The 20,532-nt window shown below is 38.0% G+C and overlaps 4 protein-coding genes across 6 annotated transcripts; 3 read left to right on the top strand and 1 right to left on the bottom strand.

Moving 5' to 3' along the window:
- Positions 1-1,770: 1,770 nt before the first annotated feature.
- Positions 1,771-4,144, top strand: LOC112196959 (tropinone reductase homolog At2g29290). The gene is made up of 5 exons (XM_024337465.2): positions 1,771-1,928; positions 2,911-3,121; positions 3,300-3,519; positions 3,613-3,719; positions 3,869-4,144. The coding sequence occupies exons 1-5, from the start codon at positions 1,828-1,830 to the stop codon at positions 4,058-4,060; spliced, it is 831 nt and encodes a 276-aa protein (XP_024193233.1). The 5' UTR covers positions 1,771-1,827; the 3' UTR covers positions 4,061-4,144.
- Positions 4,145-4,655: 511 nt separating this feature from the next.
- LOC112199114 (probable LRR receptor-like serine/threonine-protein kinase At3g47570) lies at positions 4,656-6,262 on the top strand. The gene has a single exon (XM_040519296.1). It carries the CDS (start codon positions 4,814-4,816, stop codon positions 6,152-6,154), a length of 1,341 nt encoding a protein of 446 aa, XP_040375230.1. The 5' UTR covers positions 4,656-4,813; the 3' UTR covers positions 6,155-6,262.
- Positions 6,263-12,105: 5,843 nt separating this feature from the next.
- LOC112199113 (phytochrome B-like) lies at positions 12,106-12,636 on the top strand. The gene has a single exon (XM_024340172.1). The coding sequence runs from the start codon at positions 12,106-12,108 to the stop codon at positions 12,634-12,636; it is 531 nt and encodes a 176-aa protein (XP_024195940.1).
- A 5,369-nt stretch (positions 12,637-18,005) lies between these two features.
- On the bottom strand, positions 18,006-20,040 carry LOC112200065 (tropinone reductase homolog At1g07440). Of its 3 annotated transcripts, none has more exons than XM_024341071.2 (5): positions 19,843-20,034; positions 19,397-19,607; positions 18,829-19,048; positions 18,623-18,729; positions 18,006-18,508 (listed from the first exon to the last, which is right to left on the bottom strand). In XM_024341071.2, the coding sequence occupies exons 1-5, from the start codon at positions 19,920-19,922 to the stop codon at positions 18,323-18,325; spliced, it is 804 nt and encodes a 267-aa protein (XP_024196839.1). In that variant the 5' UTR covers positions 19,923-20,034; the 3' UTR covers positions 18,006-18,322. The 3 variants fall into 3 exon arrangements, with proteins under 3 accessions (XP_024196839.1, XP_024196841.1, XP_040374601.1); XM_024341073.2 differs by having other exon boundaries at positions 18,367-18,508; positions 18,590-18,729; positions 19,843-20,039; XM_040518667.1 differs by lacking the exon at positions 18,623-18,729 and having other exon boundaries at positions 18,367-18,508; positions 19,843-20,040.
- Positions 20,041-20,532: the final 492 nt, after the last annotated feature.

Genomic DNA, 20,532 nt, shown 5'->3' with positions numbered 1-20,532 from the left:
GTTGTTTCCTTGGTACTGATCTAGTCCATGATCTGAGATGCATTACATTGACCACAGCTTCCCTCTATGTATTAAAGCAGAGAAGGTAGTGGAGAAGCTGGTGGACTTGAATATTGATTTCTTGAAGAACATATATCCTAAGATCGAGTTGGAAGGCCCTCGTCTTTGCTTCTTGTATAATGGGTTTTGTGGAGCTCCCTGAGGAGGTCGATCATTTAAGCTTGATTATGAGGATTTCCTGCATTCTAAAAAAAAAAGAAGAAGAGCATGTAGGGTGAACGTACAAAGCAAACTTGAAACTAAAAAAATATATGTAGGGTGAGAAGAACATGTAGGGAAAATGGTATTTTGGGTACTATAAATGGGTGAACAAAGTAAACTTGAAACTAAAAAAATATATGTAGGGTGGGAAGAGCATGTAGGGTGAACAAAGTGGTTCGTAGGGTGGCAACAGCCGCACCATTTTCTCTGTGTGTGTGTATAATAATTGCACCAGAGGGATTTTTTCTGTGTTTGGCAAGTTTATGGCCCGTTCGGTAGAGAAAATAACATCCCATTTTTGTTTTTAAAAATGAAAATAATAAGAAAATCTGTTCATTAGCCTATTTTTAAAAATACTGAAAATAAAAAGTGAAAATGTTTTCTAATTTTACTCTAAAAATCAGAAAACGTCAAATTGATGTTTTCAACTTTTTCTCTCAATCTGCTTTCATTCCTCACCAGAAAACTTCCACTTCTTCATCCTTACACTTCCAATAACATTGGGTAACTCAAAGAGAAAAAACTACCCAGACCCCTGTAGTCGCCAGATTCTGACCAAACTACACCGTCAATGGTGCCATTGTTGGTTTATGACTAAGAATCTATGAAAGTTCTAGATCTGGATTCTTGTATTGAATCTATAGAAACAATGATTGAGAAACATATAAGATTTATATAAATATAGAACTCTTGTATGATTAATTATCGATCATCTGGGTATTGAGTTGATTGTATATAGTCTCTTGCATGATTGATAAGTGATTATGACCGGTAAACACTCGATTGTATTGGCTGTTACATAAACAATAGCTTGCCTTGTTTGCTCGTCAATTTGCTTATCTACTTTTAGGAAAATCAAATACAGAAGATTCATGGGTAGGCCAATCCATTGATAGTCTATTGCCTCTGAGTTATACTGAATCTCCATTGAGTCTCAACTTCCATGACACCATGACTCATGAATTTTTGATATTAAAAAGGATTATAAAAAAAGAGAATGAAATACCGAACTCATTTTCAATATGAAAAATATAATCTCTTTTTTCTCTTTTTCATTTTTTAAAAATATTTTTGAAATTTTGTTTTTGAAAACTTTACCGAATGGGCTCTTAATTTTTCCGTATATTACAAATAAGTATTAGTGGTTCAAGTCATACTAGTTGCATCGTCAAAACAGATTAGACTGAATGTTTTAATTAGCATAAATTCAAAGACAAAATGATCCTGTCACTATTAATTCAATAGTATCCCTTTATTTTACTTCAGTACACACACACACACACACACACACATATATATATATATATATATATATATCGCACTAGAGGGATTTTTTTTATGCGTTTGGCAAGTTTTTCCGCATACTACAAGTATTAGTGATCTTTTGACGATTTCCAAATACCAATATATTACTCCATCTTTGAGACCACCAAATTTGGTCTGCAAAACAAGGGCTTGACGTCCTAAAGTTGTTGAGAAAGTCTATATATATCCTTTCGTATTTGCATGTATCTTCAAATTTTGGCCATCAAGATAGAAAAGAAAGAAACAGAGAGGGCTAGGCAGATGGCTCAAGCAAATAATCCTATTAGCAATGACAGCTTAGATAGAAGATGGTCTCTTGAGGGAATGACCGCTCTTGTCACGGGTGGAACCAAAGGCATTGGGTTAGTCTTCTCCTTCAATTTCACTTGGGTTTTATTTGTATTGTTCTGTTATTATAGAAATTAACCAAAGTCATCGATATTAATTCAAGAGGTCATTTTGAAGAGAAATTTTGAAGAACAACCTTTTTTTGGTCTTCAAATTGAATTATTACCTGATTTTCTGAAACATTTGAAAAATGACCTCATGAAGCATTAAAATGTCATAATTATCCTCAATGAAAAACACTCTCCAACTCTTCTTCTTCTTCCTCAATACACATATGATTGTATTTCTTTTTCCCTTTCATCACTTCTGATCTCTCCCATACATTTTTTTTTTGGGATAAATTAATGAATATATAGAAACGAACTTGGCAACAAAAGCTTGGCAAGCAAAGTCCAGCTCAACCAACAGAGCTTACAAACCAAAGCCTCTAAAAAGAAGCAAAGAAGAACAAAAGTCAAAAGAACTCCAGACTAGAGCCTAAAACCAGCAACTTATTACATGGATTCCTATTTGACCAAACTGGCTAGATTAGAGGGAGAATAAGGAACTTGCAGCCCTCACTCTCTTCAAGTCTGAAACCTCATTAAATTAAGAACAATAAAAACTATGAAACATTATTAAAAAAAAAACTATAAAACAAACACCGGGATGGCTTGGGGTCTGGGTGATCTCCCTAATTACCCTACTCCACAGCCTCCATCACCAAAGTTCATTCCTCATGTTGAAGGCAGAGGCACTCAGAGAAGTACTCCTTTCAACCTTAATCCTCAACCTCTTCTATTATTAGTAGTAGTTCCAAAATACACTATTATCTTGCACCTATAATTCAATTTGAAGACCAAAAACGGTCATTCTTCAAAATTTCTCTTTTGAATGAGTTAAAAATTTCATTGTGCATCAAACAACCCCGTCTTTCAATTATCTGAAATATAGTTCTGTTTTAGTTTACACCAAATTTTAATATAATATAGTTCTACTACCTCATCTCATTGTTAGATATGCTGTTGTGGAGGAATTGGCGAGGCTAGGTGCAAAGGTCCATACTTGTGCTCGGAATGAAGTCCTGCTCAATGAGCGTTTGAGTCAATGGAAGACCAAGGGTTTTCATCAAGTGACTGGTTCTGTATGTGATTTGATCTCAAAGCCCCAACGAGAAGAGCTCATAAACAAGGTCTCATCACTGTTCAATGGAAAACTAAACATCCTTGTAAGTATTTCATTATATCATTTGCATTTATATCAATTACCAACCGATATTGTACTTATCTAACCGTGTGGTTAATTCTAACGCAATTAAGTTGAGTCTAACAGAAGCATCAGGTTTTATCTCATAGGCGTCCTTACATGTAATTAATTTATCCAATTCCCAATGTTTGGCCGCACAGATAAACAACGTGGGAACCAATATATTAAAGCCCACAACTGATTACACAGATGAAGATTATTCATTTCTTATGGGAACCAATCTTGAATCTTATTACAATATGTGCCAACTTGCACATCCTCTCCTCAAAGCTTCAGGAGCTGGTAATATTGTTCTTATATCTTCTATTGCTGGTGTGATATCAATTGGGGGTAGTGGAAGTGTCTATGCTGCCACTAAAGGTCTTTTTCCTAACCTACTTTTTGACTCTTCAGTATTAAATATTTTGTTATCAGAAATTGAAGGTTATTGGCCCTTCTCATTATATATTTCAGGAGCAATTAACCAATTGGCAAGATACTTGGCTTGCGAGTGGGGAAAAGACAAGATTAGGATCAACAGTATTGCACCTGGGTTCATACGAACTCCCTTGGCTGAAGATGTAATATCAATGCTCGATTTCTTTCGCGCACTTCTTAGTTTTGCAGAGAATTCATTTCACATTATGTTCCAGTTATATATCTGGATCCTCTGCTTGTCATTTATTTACTTTATTTATCTTCTTGTTTTTTGCTTTTTTAACATACGCAGATTCTCAATAACCAAACGATGCTTGAGGCTATTAACTCTGGAACACCTTTAGGACGCCCTGGCGAGCCGGAAGAGGTTTCTTCCTTGGTGGCATTTCTATGCTTGCCTGCTGCCTCATACATAACTGGGCAGACTATTTGCATTGACGGAGGGATGACTGTTGATGGCATGAGCTTACGCTTTCAAGGCTAGGACCTTGAATTCGAAACAGCACAAATTTCCTTGACAGTGTAATATCAATGTATTGTCTGTGAAGACATAAAGCCCAACTTCCTACACTGCATCTACATAAATGGCGGAGCTAGCCCAAATTTTTTTGGGGAGAGTGGATATATTTTCTCTTAATTTTTCAATAATTATAATGTGTAATCTATGAAAATATAATGATCATTTCCTTTCTCGGCTATTTCCATATGGTATTAAGAGGGATTGTGTCTTGTGAGCAATCTTTGCCATTTTGATGACTCCACTTTTAAAGTTTTTTTTTTTTTTTTTTTTGGGAGAACAGGTAAATTTAGCTCCAACTCTCAATAAATAGTAATATCTATATTGATTTACTATTTTTTTCATAATGTTATGTTTATTACTATTCTGCCCCTCATGCTTGTTTTGTCTCTCTCTCACCGCTTCGGTTTTGGGTTTTAGTTTGGTCCTGACATATATTAAAGAATCTGGAGGGGTGTTGCCACTAGCCAGATTCCATGTCCAACTTCTCAAACCAACTTGTATCACTGAGACTGGGAAGAAACCAATTATCTGGAAGCTTCCCTACGGGAATATTTGAGAACCTTGTTAATCTGACAGAAATGATGATGGAGAAGAACAATTTCAGTGGTGGGATTCCTGCCATTATTGGTAACCTCTGGATGCTGCGGCGATTAGATGTATCTGCAAACGAGTTTTCTGGCCAAATTCCATCATCCATAGCCAATATGAGTCAATTGTATGCTCTCTATCTTCAAAACAATCATTTCACAGGTTCTATTCCTTCAAGTTTTGGGAACCTTTCAAACTTGCAAGAGCCTTTCTCAGAATTATCTCAATGGAATCATACCAGAAAAAGTTATGAGCCTTTCTTCTCTGACCATTTCCCTTAACCTTTCTCAAAACCGATTGACTGGTTCCTTGCCCTCAAATGTTGGAGACTTGAAAAATCTAGGGAACTTGGATCTTTCTGAGAATATATTGTCAGGAGAAATTCCCAGTAGCCTTGCTAGTTGTGTATCCTTAGAACACCTTCACTTGGAAGGTAACTTTTTTGAAGGAACCATTCCTTCATCTTTTAGATCCTTGAGAGGTCTTCAAGACTTGGATCTTTCGCATAACAACTTATCTGGCCAAATTCCTGTATTTTTTCAACTTATTTCCCTTGTGAACTTAAATCTTTCCTTCAACAATTTTGAGCGTCAAGTGCCAACAGGAGGAGTTTTCAAAAATTCAACTGTCACTTCAATAGCAGGAAATGGAAAGCTTTGTGGAGGCATACCTGAATTTCAATTGCCGGTTTGCACTGCTACTAAGCCAAAGAAAAGAAAGATGTCTCAAGGACTGAAATTCATGTTCTTATTGCTTTCTGGACTTTTGGGGTTAGTTTTGATCATGTCTCTTCTAGTTATTTATCTGTTAAGGAAGGCCAAAACACCACCCTCTACAGAAGCTTCACCAACTAAGGAATTGCATTTGAAGATATCCTATCAAACTCTCCTTCAAGCTACCGGAGGATTTTCTCCTGCCAACCTAATTGGTTCTGGTAGCTTTGGTTTTGTCTACAAAGGGATTCTTGATGAAGTAGTTGTGGCAGTAAAGGTACTCTACTTATATCAACCAGGTGCTCTACAAAGCTTCTCAGCTGAATGTGAAGCCTTGAGAAGTATTTGGCACCGGAATCTTGTGAAAGTCTTAACTACCTGCTCAAGCGTTGATTTTCAAGGTAATGAGTTTAAAGCTCTAGTCTATGAGTATATGCCAAATGGGAGTCTGGAGAGTTGGCCACATCCACTTTCAGAAGCTGATGGTGACTCGAGGATGCTTAGTCTTCTACAAAGATTGAACATTGCCATTGATGTGGCATCAGGTCTGGATTATCTTCATCACCATTGCGAAGATCAGATCGTTCACTGTGATCTGAAGCCAAGGAATATCCTACTCGGCAATAATATGACTGCACATGTGGGTGATTTTGGGTTGGCCAGGTTCATTCCAGAAGCTTCAAGTAGATCTCCTATCAATCAAACCAGCTCACTAGGACTGAAGGGAACTGTTGGCTATGCTGCACCAGATATATAGCTCTACTCTAATATGTTTCAATTCTATTTAAATTTTGTTAGCAACTTGCATTCTACAAGAAAGTTTAGAAATATGTTTACGATGCAATTGAACTAATCACAGGAAAGAGCGGCCAAATAGATTTTATAGATTTATAAGTTGTTCACTTGTAATAATCAAAGCTACAAACATGTAGAGTATAGCATGGGAAGCAAGGTCACAACTTACGGCGATGTGTACAGCTTTGGTATACTCTTGGTAGAAATGTTCACAGGGAAGAAGCCCACTGATGACATGTTTAAAGACGGACTGCAGCTCCATAATTTTTTTAAGAATGCATTGCCTGAACACATATCAGAAGTTTTAGAACCATTGTTTGTAGAAGGAAGGGAAGGAGAAGATGATCACTGGACTAGTGAAGAGAAATGCATTGTGGGGCAGAGAAAAAATGACCTAAATCAAGAGTGCCTAATTGCAATACTCAGAATTGGAGTTGCTTGTAGAATCACTTAGAGGGAGAATGGATATCAGTCATGTTGTTAAGGAGTTACAGTTAGTCAGAGACACTCTTATTGGCTCTGGAGTGGACTAGAGCCGATGCAGCAACTAACCTATGACCTAACCAAATCAGGTGTACGGTTGTTTGCACACAGATAAAGATTTGGAAGCTCCAAGCATATTTTGTTTGAATATGTAGATATGTTTTCATGTGATTTTGAATAAATAGTTACTACTGTAAATCTCGGTTTAAAAGGAGAGCACTTGAGCTACCCAAGCCTCCACTACAATAAACTTCATCTAGAGATATGAATATTCTTTTCTTGGGTAGGATTTACCGAAGAGTTTGAACAAGCATATCATGAGAACACATGTTCAAAACAATCGCAGCCAAAAATAGAAAAAACACAGCACAAAACAAAATAAAAACAAAAACCAAAAAGCAATCTTATGAATTCCAGTAATGCATAGATACCTATTTCTATTCAAATATATATTATGCAGATACAAATGTATAGATGAGGCACAGGCCAAAAAAAAAAAAAACTGTAAAGATGAGGCTATATATGGAGATAGGTAACAAACTTGGCTAATTATGGATTCTGTGCTGCTGCTGCATCTTCAATTGAGATAAAGAGTCTCTAATGGCCTTCATTTTGTTGACAATGATACCCATAAGCACCCGCTCTCTTGGTGACAATGCAGAGCATGAAAGTCCAATCTGTATCACTGAAACCAAGCATTCCTCCAATCTTCTTGCGTTGACTTGGGGGTGATCTTGATATCTGGTTAATGGTCTTTCTTTTATGTCATTGCAGGATCTGTCATCATCCTCGTCATCTGTCTCAAGGAGCAATGAAGGGTCAGCTATGTCCATGACATGATCAGGCAAAGCCATGGCTGCAAATTGGTGAATACTTAGATCATCTTTGAACATGTCATCAGTCGGTCTTTTTCCTCTGAACATTTCTAGCAACAGTATTCCATAACTATATATATATATATATATATATATCTCCCAGAACGGAAATTTGACCTCCCATGCCATACTCTGCCATTCAATGCCATATATTATAGTAAAAATTAAGTTTGTATTTCAGACATTGGTGATAGTTATTTTCCAGGAAAGATTTGGATAGTTCTAAATGTTATGAATTTGACCTAAAATTCCTCTTGCGGAAGCAGACAAGTGCAAAACAATATAGATAAACGATCGAGAAAACAAACACAAACTTGTTACGAAGTTCAGCAAAGAACTTTGCCTACGTCCCCGGGCTGCTTGGGTTTAGGGTTTAGGGTTACAACCGAAGTTGAATTTTAATGACCGAAGTTGAATTTCAATGAGGAGCAAAGGAGGAGCTTCTTCTCCTTGGGGTTAAATTTCAATTCTTGTCAAAAACCTTTTTCATGGCGGAAGAGTTAGAAGAAGAGGAGAGGAGGAGAGAGATGGGTGGAGAAGGACGATGACTTTAAAAAATATATATATATTATACAGATATATGTTATTTTTGTTTGCAATATCGCAATACCATGCAAGTGGTCTGGTGGTTTGGGGCTTTTGTTTGCACATGTGTTGGGGGGAGTTCGAGTCTCCCCAACCTTAGAGTATCGAATTTATTTGGGATTGAATTTCACTTCCATGTGCGCCCCACTTTTGATGAGTTGGAAATGCCATGTTAGCACCTATTGGTCGAGAATATGATATTATAAGGGTGTTTTTGATGAAATTGAAAGTCTAGGGATTAAATTGATATTTGGCCTATACCACAAGGTACTAAACAGTATTTAGCCCAATATTTTTTCTATTCCTAAAAAATTAAACATTTTTGTTTTTCTTTTGATCTAAAAATATTTTATTTCTCATAAAATATAAAATGCTTAATGAATTTTTGTTTGAAATTTTAAGAGATATAGTAGACAAAGAGAAAATTCAAGGGACATGGTATTAATATAAAAACTAAGGATAATTTAAGACAATGCAAGGTTAGTATGGTGGTTTGTTGTGCGAGTTGTATTCTAAAATCATGGATTCGAGCAATGGTTGGGTCATTTGTTAAGAAACTTTATTTTTGATAGATTTCTAATAGTGGGACTCACTCATTCAATCATAAGGTGACATGTCATCAAAGAGGAGCACACCAAGTCCATGTAAACTGTTAACGTGTGTGACCGATGGTCTCAGTTAACATTAGAGAGAGTAAAGTAATCTGCTGGGTGATCTGCATTTAAGAGAAGGACTTAATCAACACTGTATTGAATCCAAAACAACCAGACAACCAAACACTTGAATGAATGAGAAGCACTACAAGTCCAACAAAACATGCAAGTATTAAAAGCTCTTTGGTTAGGTTGCTCCTTTTGTCCATATTAGGACCACAAATGCAGTACAGTATTAAAATGCATAAATCAGCTCCCCGACAACTTTCACATGCATTCTTTATACTTCAACCTACTTTAATCCATAATTTCTCTAAACCGTAAACACAAACAGAGTTTATCATTTATAAATGGGCTAATTACTGTTTAGTACCCTGTGGTTTGAGTCCAACATCGATTCAGTCCCTCAACTTTCAATTTCATCAAAAACACCTCTGCATTACCAAATCTCATCTAATAGGTCCTTCCGTCAATTGGAGCCGTTAAGTCACTGATGAGGCATGCCATGTCAGATCATGTGGGCCCCACCTATCAGGAAAAATGTCAAAATTGCCCCTGCCTCTCTCCCAGCTCCCACACCCACACACCGTCTCTCTCTCTAATTGCCCAAAATAACGGCCTTCTTCTCAAATCAAAACCAAATCTTCAGACCAAATTTAGGTTGGGTTTTTCTGATTTGATTAAATTGAATCGGAATGGTGGTGAAGATGATGAAGTGGCGGCCGTGGCTGCCGCTGAATACGAGGAAGTATGAGGTAAGGCTGGTGGTGCGACTGGAAGGATGAGATCTGGTGAGGCAGGAGGAGGAGGACAAGGGCCGCACTGGGGAGAGTAAGTTGGCCGTTGAGATTAGGTGGAAGGGGACCAATAAGGGGAAAGTGGGGCCCTTGAGCTCATGGTGAGATGCAGAAGTGGGCGGCGTCGTGGATGTGTCAGGCGAGGAACATGTCTTCCGGGTACTCTCGGTCGGTGTAGGCAGTCTGAAGCAGGGGTCTCAAGGCCCTCTGGAATAGATGGACTTGGTTCAGCTCCCCATGAAATCAGAGATTTTGCCTCTTCTTCGCAGAGGACGACGACGACGATGAGATGGTTTATAAATCCACAGGGTACTAAACAGTAATTAGCCCTTTATAAATCCACCCACAATCAAACCCTTAAAAAATTCGTCCACATTTCCAAACACCAAATCAAAAGCTTATTTAATCCACAATGTCATTAAATCGTCAATGCATACAGACAAGAAAGCTATAGACTTTGTCATTTATAAACCCATTTCGCCCATAATTAAAGCCCAAAAAAATTCACCCACAATTCGATACACAAAATTAGAAGCTTCGAAGAGGGCTAAATTACGATGCCCTAAACCCTAAATTATAACAATAACCCCCACGCCCATATAAATCTAAGACCCAAACCCTAAAAAATTCAAAACCATTGTTCAACCCACTATAATCGAAGATCGGATTCAAAATTTTCAAAACAAAAACAACTCACCATACTTAGGGATTTCATCAACAACCGTCCCCCCCCCACAACACACACACACCACCACAACAACAACAACAATTTTGGGGTCTCCATTCATCCACTGACGCTTCAAATAGAGGATTCCCTTGATAGGGTTGCTCGATTTTAGGATAGAGTTTGGTGGAAGAGGATTATGGGTGCTGGATTTTTAGGATTTAGGGCTGTTTGATTTTGTTTAAAATTAATTAGGTTAATCGAGTGGAGGCTGATGGGAACCATTAGAGGCACATTAGGAATTTACCCCTTGATGTGGGCCTTCTCGGTGGGTTTATCAAAGCTAGCTCATCATTTAACGTCAGATTTGGAAGGGTGGCAAAATTTTGGGTATAGCTAATCGAAATTGAGACCTCAGAGGTGTTGTTGATGAAATTGAAAGGGTAGAGACTATTATGATGTCAAGTGTAAACCAAAAGGTAGTAAAGTGAAATTTATTCTTCTTTTGTTTTCTATTCTTCCTACTTTCTGCTTCTTCACACCTAAAATCCAAAGCATAAGACAACCATCGCCACTACCACATAACCACCACCAAGCTCTCTCTTCAAGCCTAACCACCAATCCCATTGCGGAAACCTCTCAACTTCCTCCAAAATTCCATTCCTACCCCAGACGATCCCCAACTTCTCCATCAACCCAAGAAACTCAACTTGATCTTCAACCTAAACATTTCAGCATGCAAAACCCAATCCCTCTTCGTTTGATTCAATTTCGAAAACAAACTCAACAATTCGTTACAAGTCTTAGTCTTAGACTCTTAGGCATAACATTCTCAATCGTTATCAAGCTAAAGCACTCAAAAGCCCTATCAGACCTCTTCATTTCACAGCAAGCATGTACCATCAAGTCCAAAATGATGCCACTTTGCATGATCCAAAGAGTCAAAAATCTCCTGAATCGGAGCAATGCCAATGTTGACAACTTGCTTTAGAAACTCCAAGGAGGGTTTTTGGGGGTGAGAATGGCAACGGTGAGGCATTGGCTTTCGATTTCGAGGAAGTGGAAGTCTATTGGGGGGGGGGGGGGAATGGATCTCGGAGTTTGAGTTTAAGGGTCTGAAGGTTTAGGAGTTTGTAAGGTTTCATTTTTGGCTGTCAAAGATGGGTTTTGATTTTGTGAATGGGAGAAAGACTAATGAGGAAGAAGAGATGACTTGAAAGTAAGAGGAATAAAAAAAGAATAAAATTAATTAAAAAGAAAAAAGGAAGGGAGAAATAAGTACAATTATCGAGTTGAGTTGGCATAGAAGGAATTGTCACTTCAGCAACTTAATGAAGTATTTGGACTAAGAGTTAATGGAAGGGAAAATTTCACAAACAGTATACCAAGTAAAGGCCACTAATAATTCTTATACATAAAGTTTCAAACCAATCATTTCGGTATACGAAATCTGAAACTCGACCCACTATCAGTACACGACATCAATGACGCCGTTAATTTGACACCAAAATGTCTATTATGCCCTCAATTCTTTTTTTTTAATAATTTTTTTCTGTTTTTTTTTTTCCTTCTTTTTTATGTCTTTCTTCTTCCTTCTTCCAGCTCCATGAAACCCACCTCTGTTCTTCATGTGAGAAGAAGCCCGAGCTCACCCACTTCGAAACCCACCTATGTTCTTCAGTTTTCCTTTATTTCTTTCTTATTTTTCTTCATCTATTTGATTCCTCCTTCCTCAGATCCCTCTCTCTCTCTCTCTCTCTCTCTCTCTTCTTCGGTGACAATTGCAGCAAATCACAGCGTACCTGTCTAAAATCCAGAGGGGCTGCCATATCCAGCCGTTCGGGTGCACGATTGCGATGGAAGAGTCCACTTTTGGGGTCATTGCCTACAGCGAAAATGCCAGGGACCTGCTTAACCTGATGCCCCAGTCGGTTCCGGTGCTCGAGAGGCGGGAGATCCTCACAATCGGGACCGACGTCAGGATGCTCTTCACCCCTTCCAGCTCAACTTTGCTGGAAAAGGCTTTCCGCGCTAGGGAGATTACTCTTCTCAACCCAATTTGGATACATTCGAGAGTTTCCGGCCAGCCGTTTTACGCGATTTTGCATAGGATTGATGTTGGGGTTGTCATTGATTTGGAGCCTGCTAGAACAGAGGACCAGACTCTGTCTATAGCAGGGGCAGTGCAGTCTCAGAAGCTGGCCGTGAGGGAGATTTCGCAGCTGCAGTCACTGCCCGGTGGGGATATTAAGCTTTTGTGTGACATGGTGGTGGAGAGTGTGAGGGAGCTTACTGGGTATGATAGAGTTATGGAGTACAAGTTTCATGAGGATGAGCACGGGGAGGTTTTGGCTGAAGTGGGTGAGCTCGAGCTTATTCTCACATGAAGAATAGATGTGGGTTTCGTGGAGCTGGAAGAAGGAAGAAGAAAGAGATAAAAATGAAGGAAAAAAAAAAGAACAGAAAAAAAAATTATTAAAAAAAAAAACTGAGGGCATAATAGACATTTTGGTGTCAAATTAACGGCATCATTGACGTCGTGTATTGATAGTGGGTCGAGTTTCAGATTTCGTGTACCGAAATGATTGGTTTGAAACTTTATGTATAAGAATTATTAATGGCCTTTACTTGGTGTACTGTTTGCGAAATTTTCCCTTAATGGAATGGACCTATTCGAGAGAAAATTGAGAGATCAAGGAGTTTTTGGATGAAATTGAAATGTCAAGCATTGAAATGATTTGGAGGCAAAGTATAGGGACTGAACAGATATAACCCTTATATTATCTATTGAACGAAAATAAATTTATATGCATTTATAAGTTATATAAAATAACTTAAAATGAATGTTTTAAATTAACAAAAATAATAGAGTCTCCTCTCACTCTCTAGTGAGGTAGTCTCCGCTAAGCGCAACACCTCTAGCAGAACTCCTCCATTTCCATCTTGCAAGAGTGACAGTATTCGTTAAGCGCAACACCGCTAGCGGAACTTCTCCCTTCTCACCTGGCAAGCGAAGCAATCTCTGCTGGGCTAAACACCGCTCACGAAGTGGTACGCTTGAATTAAGAGCACAAAATTACCCTGCAGAAGAAAATTAACGTATAGGATAAACAGGGTTCGTTCAGTCCGGGGATTGAGGGTACTTTCACAAATTACGTTAATTGAAATAAGACTATCAAAAACTAAAGAAAGAAAAGAGAAAATAAAATTGACGCAAAGACTAAATGAAAGGGGGGTTAGGATTTAAGAACGCAGATAATAATAAAAGAAAGAAAACATTGCAATTTTTAGGAATTCTAAATCAGATGTATGGACGTTGAGAACTTCGTAATCCATCTCTAGTTATGATTAGAGAAAAACAATTTAACCTAATCTTCAATTACTAAGGCATGTGAATGAAACCAATCAAGAACTTTAGGATCGCCGCTAAAGCCTTATTTTTCCCAAAATTACTTAGAACCGTGAACGCACGGCATCCTAAGCTTGCTATATGCAATCAAGGTGTAGAACGCTACCCTATCAAATTAACTCATTAAGCACACATAAACACATTAAGATCTTTGGAAAGATTGATTTTAGAGTACAAAACTAGTGAGGAACGCCATCCTAGCATGTATTCTATTTGTTTGATTTCACCTAACATGTAGGCTTTACTACTTTAGTGTTTTAAGACCATGAATGCACTGCACCTTAAAACTAGCTCCAATTACATGCTCATATTTTAGGTGATCAATCTAAGACATAAACATATAAAAGATTTTATAAAACAAAACCAAACAAAGCATTCACAAAACCTTGTAATCGAAAAAGAGGTTCAAAAGCTAAAAATCCATCACATAACTAGGATTTCATACTAGTTCTCAACAAGAAAATTACTCACTCATAGTTTGGAAATCCAAAAACATATACATATTGAAATTGAAAAGTACATAAGGAATAAACCGTAGAGGGTAGTATATATCACGATCTCACTTTGATTATTCTTCAAGAAAGCTTGAGGTGTCTTCAAAGCAGGAGTACGACAGGATGCTGGAAGATGATTTGATGGAAGATGGAGGCTACAGCTTCTCCTTTGAGTAGGGATCTCGTGAGCTATGATGAGGGAAGAGTATGGAGGCGTGGTTTCTGATTTAAGGCAGTGAATGGTGTGTATATGTGATGGAAGAGATGTATGAGAGAATGAGAAGAGAGGAAGTGATAACTAAGGAAAATGGAGAGGAAATGGTGAGACAAGGAGATGAAATGGATCAAGGAATGTGTTTTTGAGAGTGAGAGGAGAAGGTGTTTATATAGGGAAGAGAAAGAAGAGTGAAATGATGAATGGAAGAAAAAGAGAGAAACCAAGTATTATAGAAATAATGGATAGTGGTAATGGATCCCTAAAACAAGGGAAAAAGTTATGGAAAAGATAGAGTAAATTAAGGCAAGTAATGATGGAAAAAACATGATGATTACACCCTAAAACATGAAATGTTTTTAGGTGATGATGGTGGATTTTTGGGTAATATGGAGAGAACATGATGATTACACCCTAAAACATGGAATTAGGTTTTTGGGTGATGATGATGGTGGATTTTCTACTACTTCAATTGAATCTCCATCAAAAATTCAGATTTTGCCTTTGATCTCTTCATAGCAAATGTTTCTCCATGAATTTAGATCATCATGGTAAAATTTCAGATCTTTTTGAATAGTATTTTGGCCGGAAATGCTTCCAGAATGCGTTCAGGTCCGATTTGCAGTTTTCGTCTTTTAGTCAGAAATTTGGACCAATATTTTAAAGGCCTTCCACTCATATCTAGCTCTTGTACTCTTCATAAGAAATGTTCCTTAGGATGTCTAGAATGGATCTGCAAATTTTCAGCTCATTTGGAATTCATTTGTTTGGGCTTTTCTTCATAGTTCCACCCAAAGATTCTTCAAAATAGCTCGCCAAAACAGAAGAAAATAAGGCAGCTTCTAGTATTCTGTTTTCTGCTTCTCCGCAACTGTTTTGCACGAATTTTTCCACAAGCTTTCCTTCTTGTTTCTGACTGCATAAATGGTCATCTTTCATCTTTTTCATCACTATTATACATCTGAGCCTTAACTTGCCTCAATTGAGCTCCTATTTCTCCATGGTTGCTCCATAAACCTCCTAAGAAAATAACAAAGTTAGTTTGATCTTTTTAATGAAATAACTAAGCAAAAGTGTAAGGGGTTAAACTATAAATTCGTCGCATTTTATGCTCCTATCACGAAGCTTCAAGCAAGAGGGTACCCGCTACGCTGCTCACCGCTCACCATCAGCGGAGGGACGCCTGCCGCAGCGGTTCCCGATGCAACGCCTCATTCTGACGACGACCGCCACGCGGCACAGTAGTGAAGCCACAGTCCTCCGGGACAAGTAAGGGGACACGTCAACACAGTCTTCGACAACCCTGATCAGGCACGTTGACCCCCGCCACTTGGGTATCAAAGATTAGGTTCACTACCCAACGCCCTCTGCTCAGCGCAACTCCCCTCAACAAACAATACACCGACCAAACAGAGGTCTATCTTAACCGGGGAGTGGGGGACTCCCTGGGGGCCCAGCAGGGGCCCACCTGAAAGGGTATAAAGTGTTAGCTCATAACAATGCCATGGTTGACAACGCACTGACTCTAATTATGTTTTTGCAAGTCTAACTGAAGTAACACTTCAAAACCGCTAGGCAACTCCCCAACCAAGATTGCCTTCCTTGACTGGGGACTTGGGGGACTTGTACTTACATGACCATTTGCTAAGCATAATTAGCTATAATGAGCCACGCTCATGCTACCGCCAGCGGTATCAACTACCACCAAATGTGTGACCTACGGAAACACAGCCAAGCAGGCTACCACCTAAGTTCAGCTCACCCATAGATCACCGTCGACGCACCACCATCAGAAGCTCCAGAAGCTGGGAACTGAAGCATGTCAGTTCCACATCGAAAATATGGAAAAGGTCAGCCTCTTCCCTACCTATAAAAGGTTCTGTCCTCTCTCCATATTAATTATACATTTACTGCTTACCTATTGTTATTTTGTCAACACAAATATATTGACTAACTTAGGCATCGGAGAAGAGAAGATTGCCCAACGTGGTCTCCCTCTGACGCCCTTTGTATTTCATTTGACAGATAGTAGAGGTCACCAAAGCACCCAAATAGTGGTCCGCCCATCAGACTAACGTTAACCGAGATTTGGGCTACCGCTCAATCTTAAACATTAACAATGTACAAGGTATTGGTCTACGTAAATTATCTGATTTACCTAACATGTAATTTTCAGGGGGAGTCGAAATCAAGGGGAGTATCCCCAAGCATACACACTTGACCATCGTGTACTCTTTTTATCTTTCGTCCAGGGTTATTTTGTCCCACTGGGTTTTGTTACCTGACAAGGTTTTGATGAGGCACATCTTTGGCATGGTCACCTACTGCATCCAGAAGATGCTTTGATTCGACATATATATGCATTTGCTCATCTTTTCCCTTCGACCATGGGTTTCTCCCACTGGGTTTACCATGCAAGGTTTTGGTGTAGCAACTCTAATGCATCCCTCTCGTAGACATACTACCTACTTATGGTGCTGATAAGAAGACTTCACCTATCTCTAGAGTTGTGATACTACTACTCCACACTCAAGCGCGTTGTGCTCTTTTTCTCCTTCGACCAAGGTTGTTATTTCCCACAAGGTTTTTAATTACTTGGCAAGGTTTTTGAGGAGGCAACTTAGAAGCACATAGCAGAAGCAACACTATTGACATGGAATATCCAAAGGGGAGTGTTGTAAATGATATGGATATTCATGCAATAAGTATTGCTTGATGTATGTGATCACTATTGATTGGCGATTAACATACTTCTAATTAGTGATTAACAGACCCGTAATTGTATGATTGATTGGTGTAACTATTAAGTTTTACCTTTTGTACACATGATGTAGCCATATATAAACCTCATTGTGAGATGAATAGAATGACACTCTCCATTCTCTACGTCATTTCTCTCCTCTCAAACTCTCTTACTTTTCATTTTAGAACATCTCTCCATTTTTTTTTTCCCTCATTTTTACTCCCTTTGTTTCTTTATTTACCTACACAATCTTCTCTTCTTCAATTTTTCTTTCTGCCTTCGTTCATCTCTCTCTCCTTTTTTTCTTTCTCATCTCTCTTCTTGCTCCCTTCTTTCTTCTACCTGTTGCCCAGTAGCAAAACTTCTGACACTATAGATTTCTTCTACCACCTAGCAACAATAACCAAAACAACCAAACACGCCATAAGATCGAGCATTCAGCTCTGATACCACTTTGTTGTATATCAGTGAAAGTGTATATATTAAAAACTAATTTTGGGTGAGGAGATGTGATGCATGAATGACACACGTACAATATCATAATTGCATAGCCCAAAGGCATGTATAGAGCTTGTAGATAGAGAGAGAGAGAGATATATATATATATATATATATATATATATATGTATATGGAGAAGACTTTCAAAATACCTGATAAAACTTTTACAAAATACTCTCCTCTACACACTTTACTCAATTAGACTACCCGACTTATATAAGCCTACACTAGACAATGTTATAAGTATGACAATTATAATGGACATAAGTATTAGAGCGTTAAACTATAACTTTAAACCTTTCTAACTCCCATAACATATGAAGTCACTAACTCACCATTATTTTCACCATAAATAACTCTCAACATAATAAATTTATTTTATTTTATTCTAAAAAAGTGAGACTTCAAAGGACAATTATTATTGATTTAATTTGACCTACAATTGACATAAACAATATACACATAACCCGTGTTGACTATATTCTGAGACACGCGACATTCGGAAAAGGTGGACTTTTCCAGAAGGCAAGTGTCACTTGCTATTGCTAAAAGACTGCTTGCCTCTATATGACTTGGCATGGCTTTTGCTCCTATGCAATGGTTGGCCTAAAAATGACTATTTCATACCATATAAGAATACCTATTATTTAGTGCTAGAAGCTTCGCCATATATTCGCCTATTATTCTTGCATGAGCAAATCTCAGCATATTTCATTATGCTTGGAACTGGAAGCCATTGACAGTTAGCCCTCCATCGATGCAAATAGTCTGCCCTGTTATGTATGAGGCTGCAGGAAGGCATAAAAATGCCACCAGGGCAGACACCTCTTCAGGCTCTCCAATACGTCCTAATGGGGTTCGGGAGATGATAGCTTCCATAAACTTTTCGTTATTCAAAATCTGCACGTGAAAAAAAAAAAGTAATAGTAAGTGTCGTTGATCAATTAGCAGGTGGAAAAATGAAGGTCTTCGATCACATACATTTGAAATCATTCATCTACGAATGTATCTTACAGGTTCAACAAGAGGAGTTCTGATGACCGCAGGTGCAACACTATTAATCCTAATCTTGTCTTTTGCCCACTCACAAGCCAAAGTTTTGGCCAATTGATTCATTGCTCCTAAATTGAATAGAGAAAATATCGGCAGCCACATTTAATCTTCAATTTATGGCGTAAAACATTTTGCGAAATATATATTTAAGGAAATTAAAAGTGTACCTTTAGTTGCACCGTATACACTCGTAACCTCCCCCATTGAGACCACACCACCAACAGAAGACAGAAAAACAATGTTACCAGCTCCTGAAGTTTTGAGAAGAGGATGTGCTAGTTGGCACATAGTGTAAGTAGATTCAAGATTGGTACTCATGATAAATGAGTAGTCTTCAGCTGTGTACTCAGTTGTTGGCTTTCCTATATTAGTTCCCACGTTGTTTATCTACAAGATATAAATTAACAAGTTGATTTGTGTTTCTTCTTATATCTTCTTTTAACTAATCTCAGATGCTCTATCATAATAGCATGCCAGATAAAACCCATCACATGCATATCATACAACTATTAGACTCTTTACTTTACTTTTCTTTTCTTTTACCAAAACCTCGACAAAGCGAGGAAATACCATTCAATGATGTAGAAGGCAGCACGATACATCTAATATTGCTCTTGCAATTTAAACACCTTCTTCGTCATAGTTATTTGAACAAACTACCCTGGTGCTATTAATTAGTACTGAACCCTATGTGGTTGTATTTGCTTTCAACGGATTGATGATTAAAGTACTTACAAGAATATTAAGTTTCCCATGAAACAGTGATGAGACCTTCTGTATTAGCTCCTCTCTTTGGATTTTTGAGACCACATCACACACTGAACCAGTGACTTGATGAAAACCCTTCTTCTTCCATTGATTCAAGCATTCATTGAGCTGGGCTTCATTCCTTGAACAAGTGTGTACACTTGCACCTAATCCAGCCAATTCCTCAACAATCGCATACCTAGAAACAATTGATACACGGTCTAGCAAATTCACTAAATTTGTGGCTGTCAAAATGGTGATGCATGTGTTGGCGTTTCTGTGTGTATTACGTCAGAATTAAATGATAATCTATAGTGTGCGCGAACAAAATTTCGACAAACAAATTTAACTATAACAGTACCCAAATTAATACCAAACAGTATTGAACTTAAGCCCAACAAAACATGAGGAAAATTGAAAGTGTACAACCGAACCCGATCCCTTTGGTTCCACCAGTGACGAGAGCAGTCATTCCTTCAAGAGACCATCTTCTTTCTCCGCCATATTGAGCCATCTCTCTTTGTCTAGCTCTCTGCTACTTCGAGCACTATAGAGGATAAGAGTTTGATGTCAGTGTATTGAAGATAAGGCAGTTGTCTTTTTTTTTTGTTTTTTTTTTTTTGTCTCAAAAATGAGGTCATTTTTGTGATTAATATTCACTAGTAGTGTGAACTGTGAAGATATAAAGTCCATGTGTTGCATTATTCTTCTGCAAAGTCATCATTACTTGCTTTCATATATATCTGTCAAACTTGTTTCTGTCCACAAAAACGTCATATGAGCCTCATCCTCTACCACTTGTAATACTCAAGAGAAGTGCAAGAACACAAAAAATGTCACCTTCAATAATATATTGCTGAACAATGGGTGGTCCACGGTTTGATGTATATCATATCTTTATTTTTATTTTATTTTATTTTATGTGTCTAGTCTAAACAAGGTTATACCTGTTTTTTTAGAAGAAAGAATTTCCATTAATAAACTACAAGATTACAAAGTAATGGAATGACCGGTTGTGATCTCAACACCACAACACACATACCTACAAACATTAATAGTTACAGGTCCGTCACTATGAAAGACATCCATGAACCAAATAGGTCAATCCCCTAACCAACCTTTAC

Source organism: Rosa chinensis, chromosome 4 (genome assembly GCF_002994745.2).
Source record: "Rosa chinensis cultivar Old Blush chromosome 4, RchiOBHm-V2, whole genome shotgun sequence".
Lineage (NCBI taxonomy): Eukaryota > Viridiplantae > Streptophyta > Magnoliopsida > Rosales > Rosaceae > Rosa > Rosa chinensis.
Note: the sequence above shows the minus strand (reverse complement) of the source record. Positions and strands in the feature narration are given on the sequence as shown.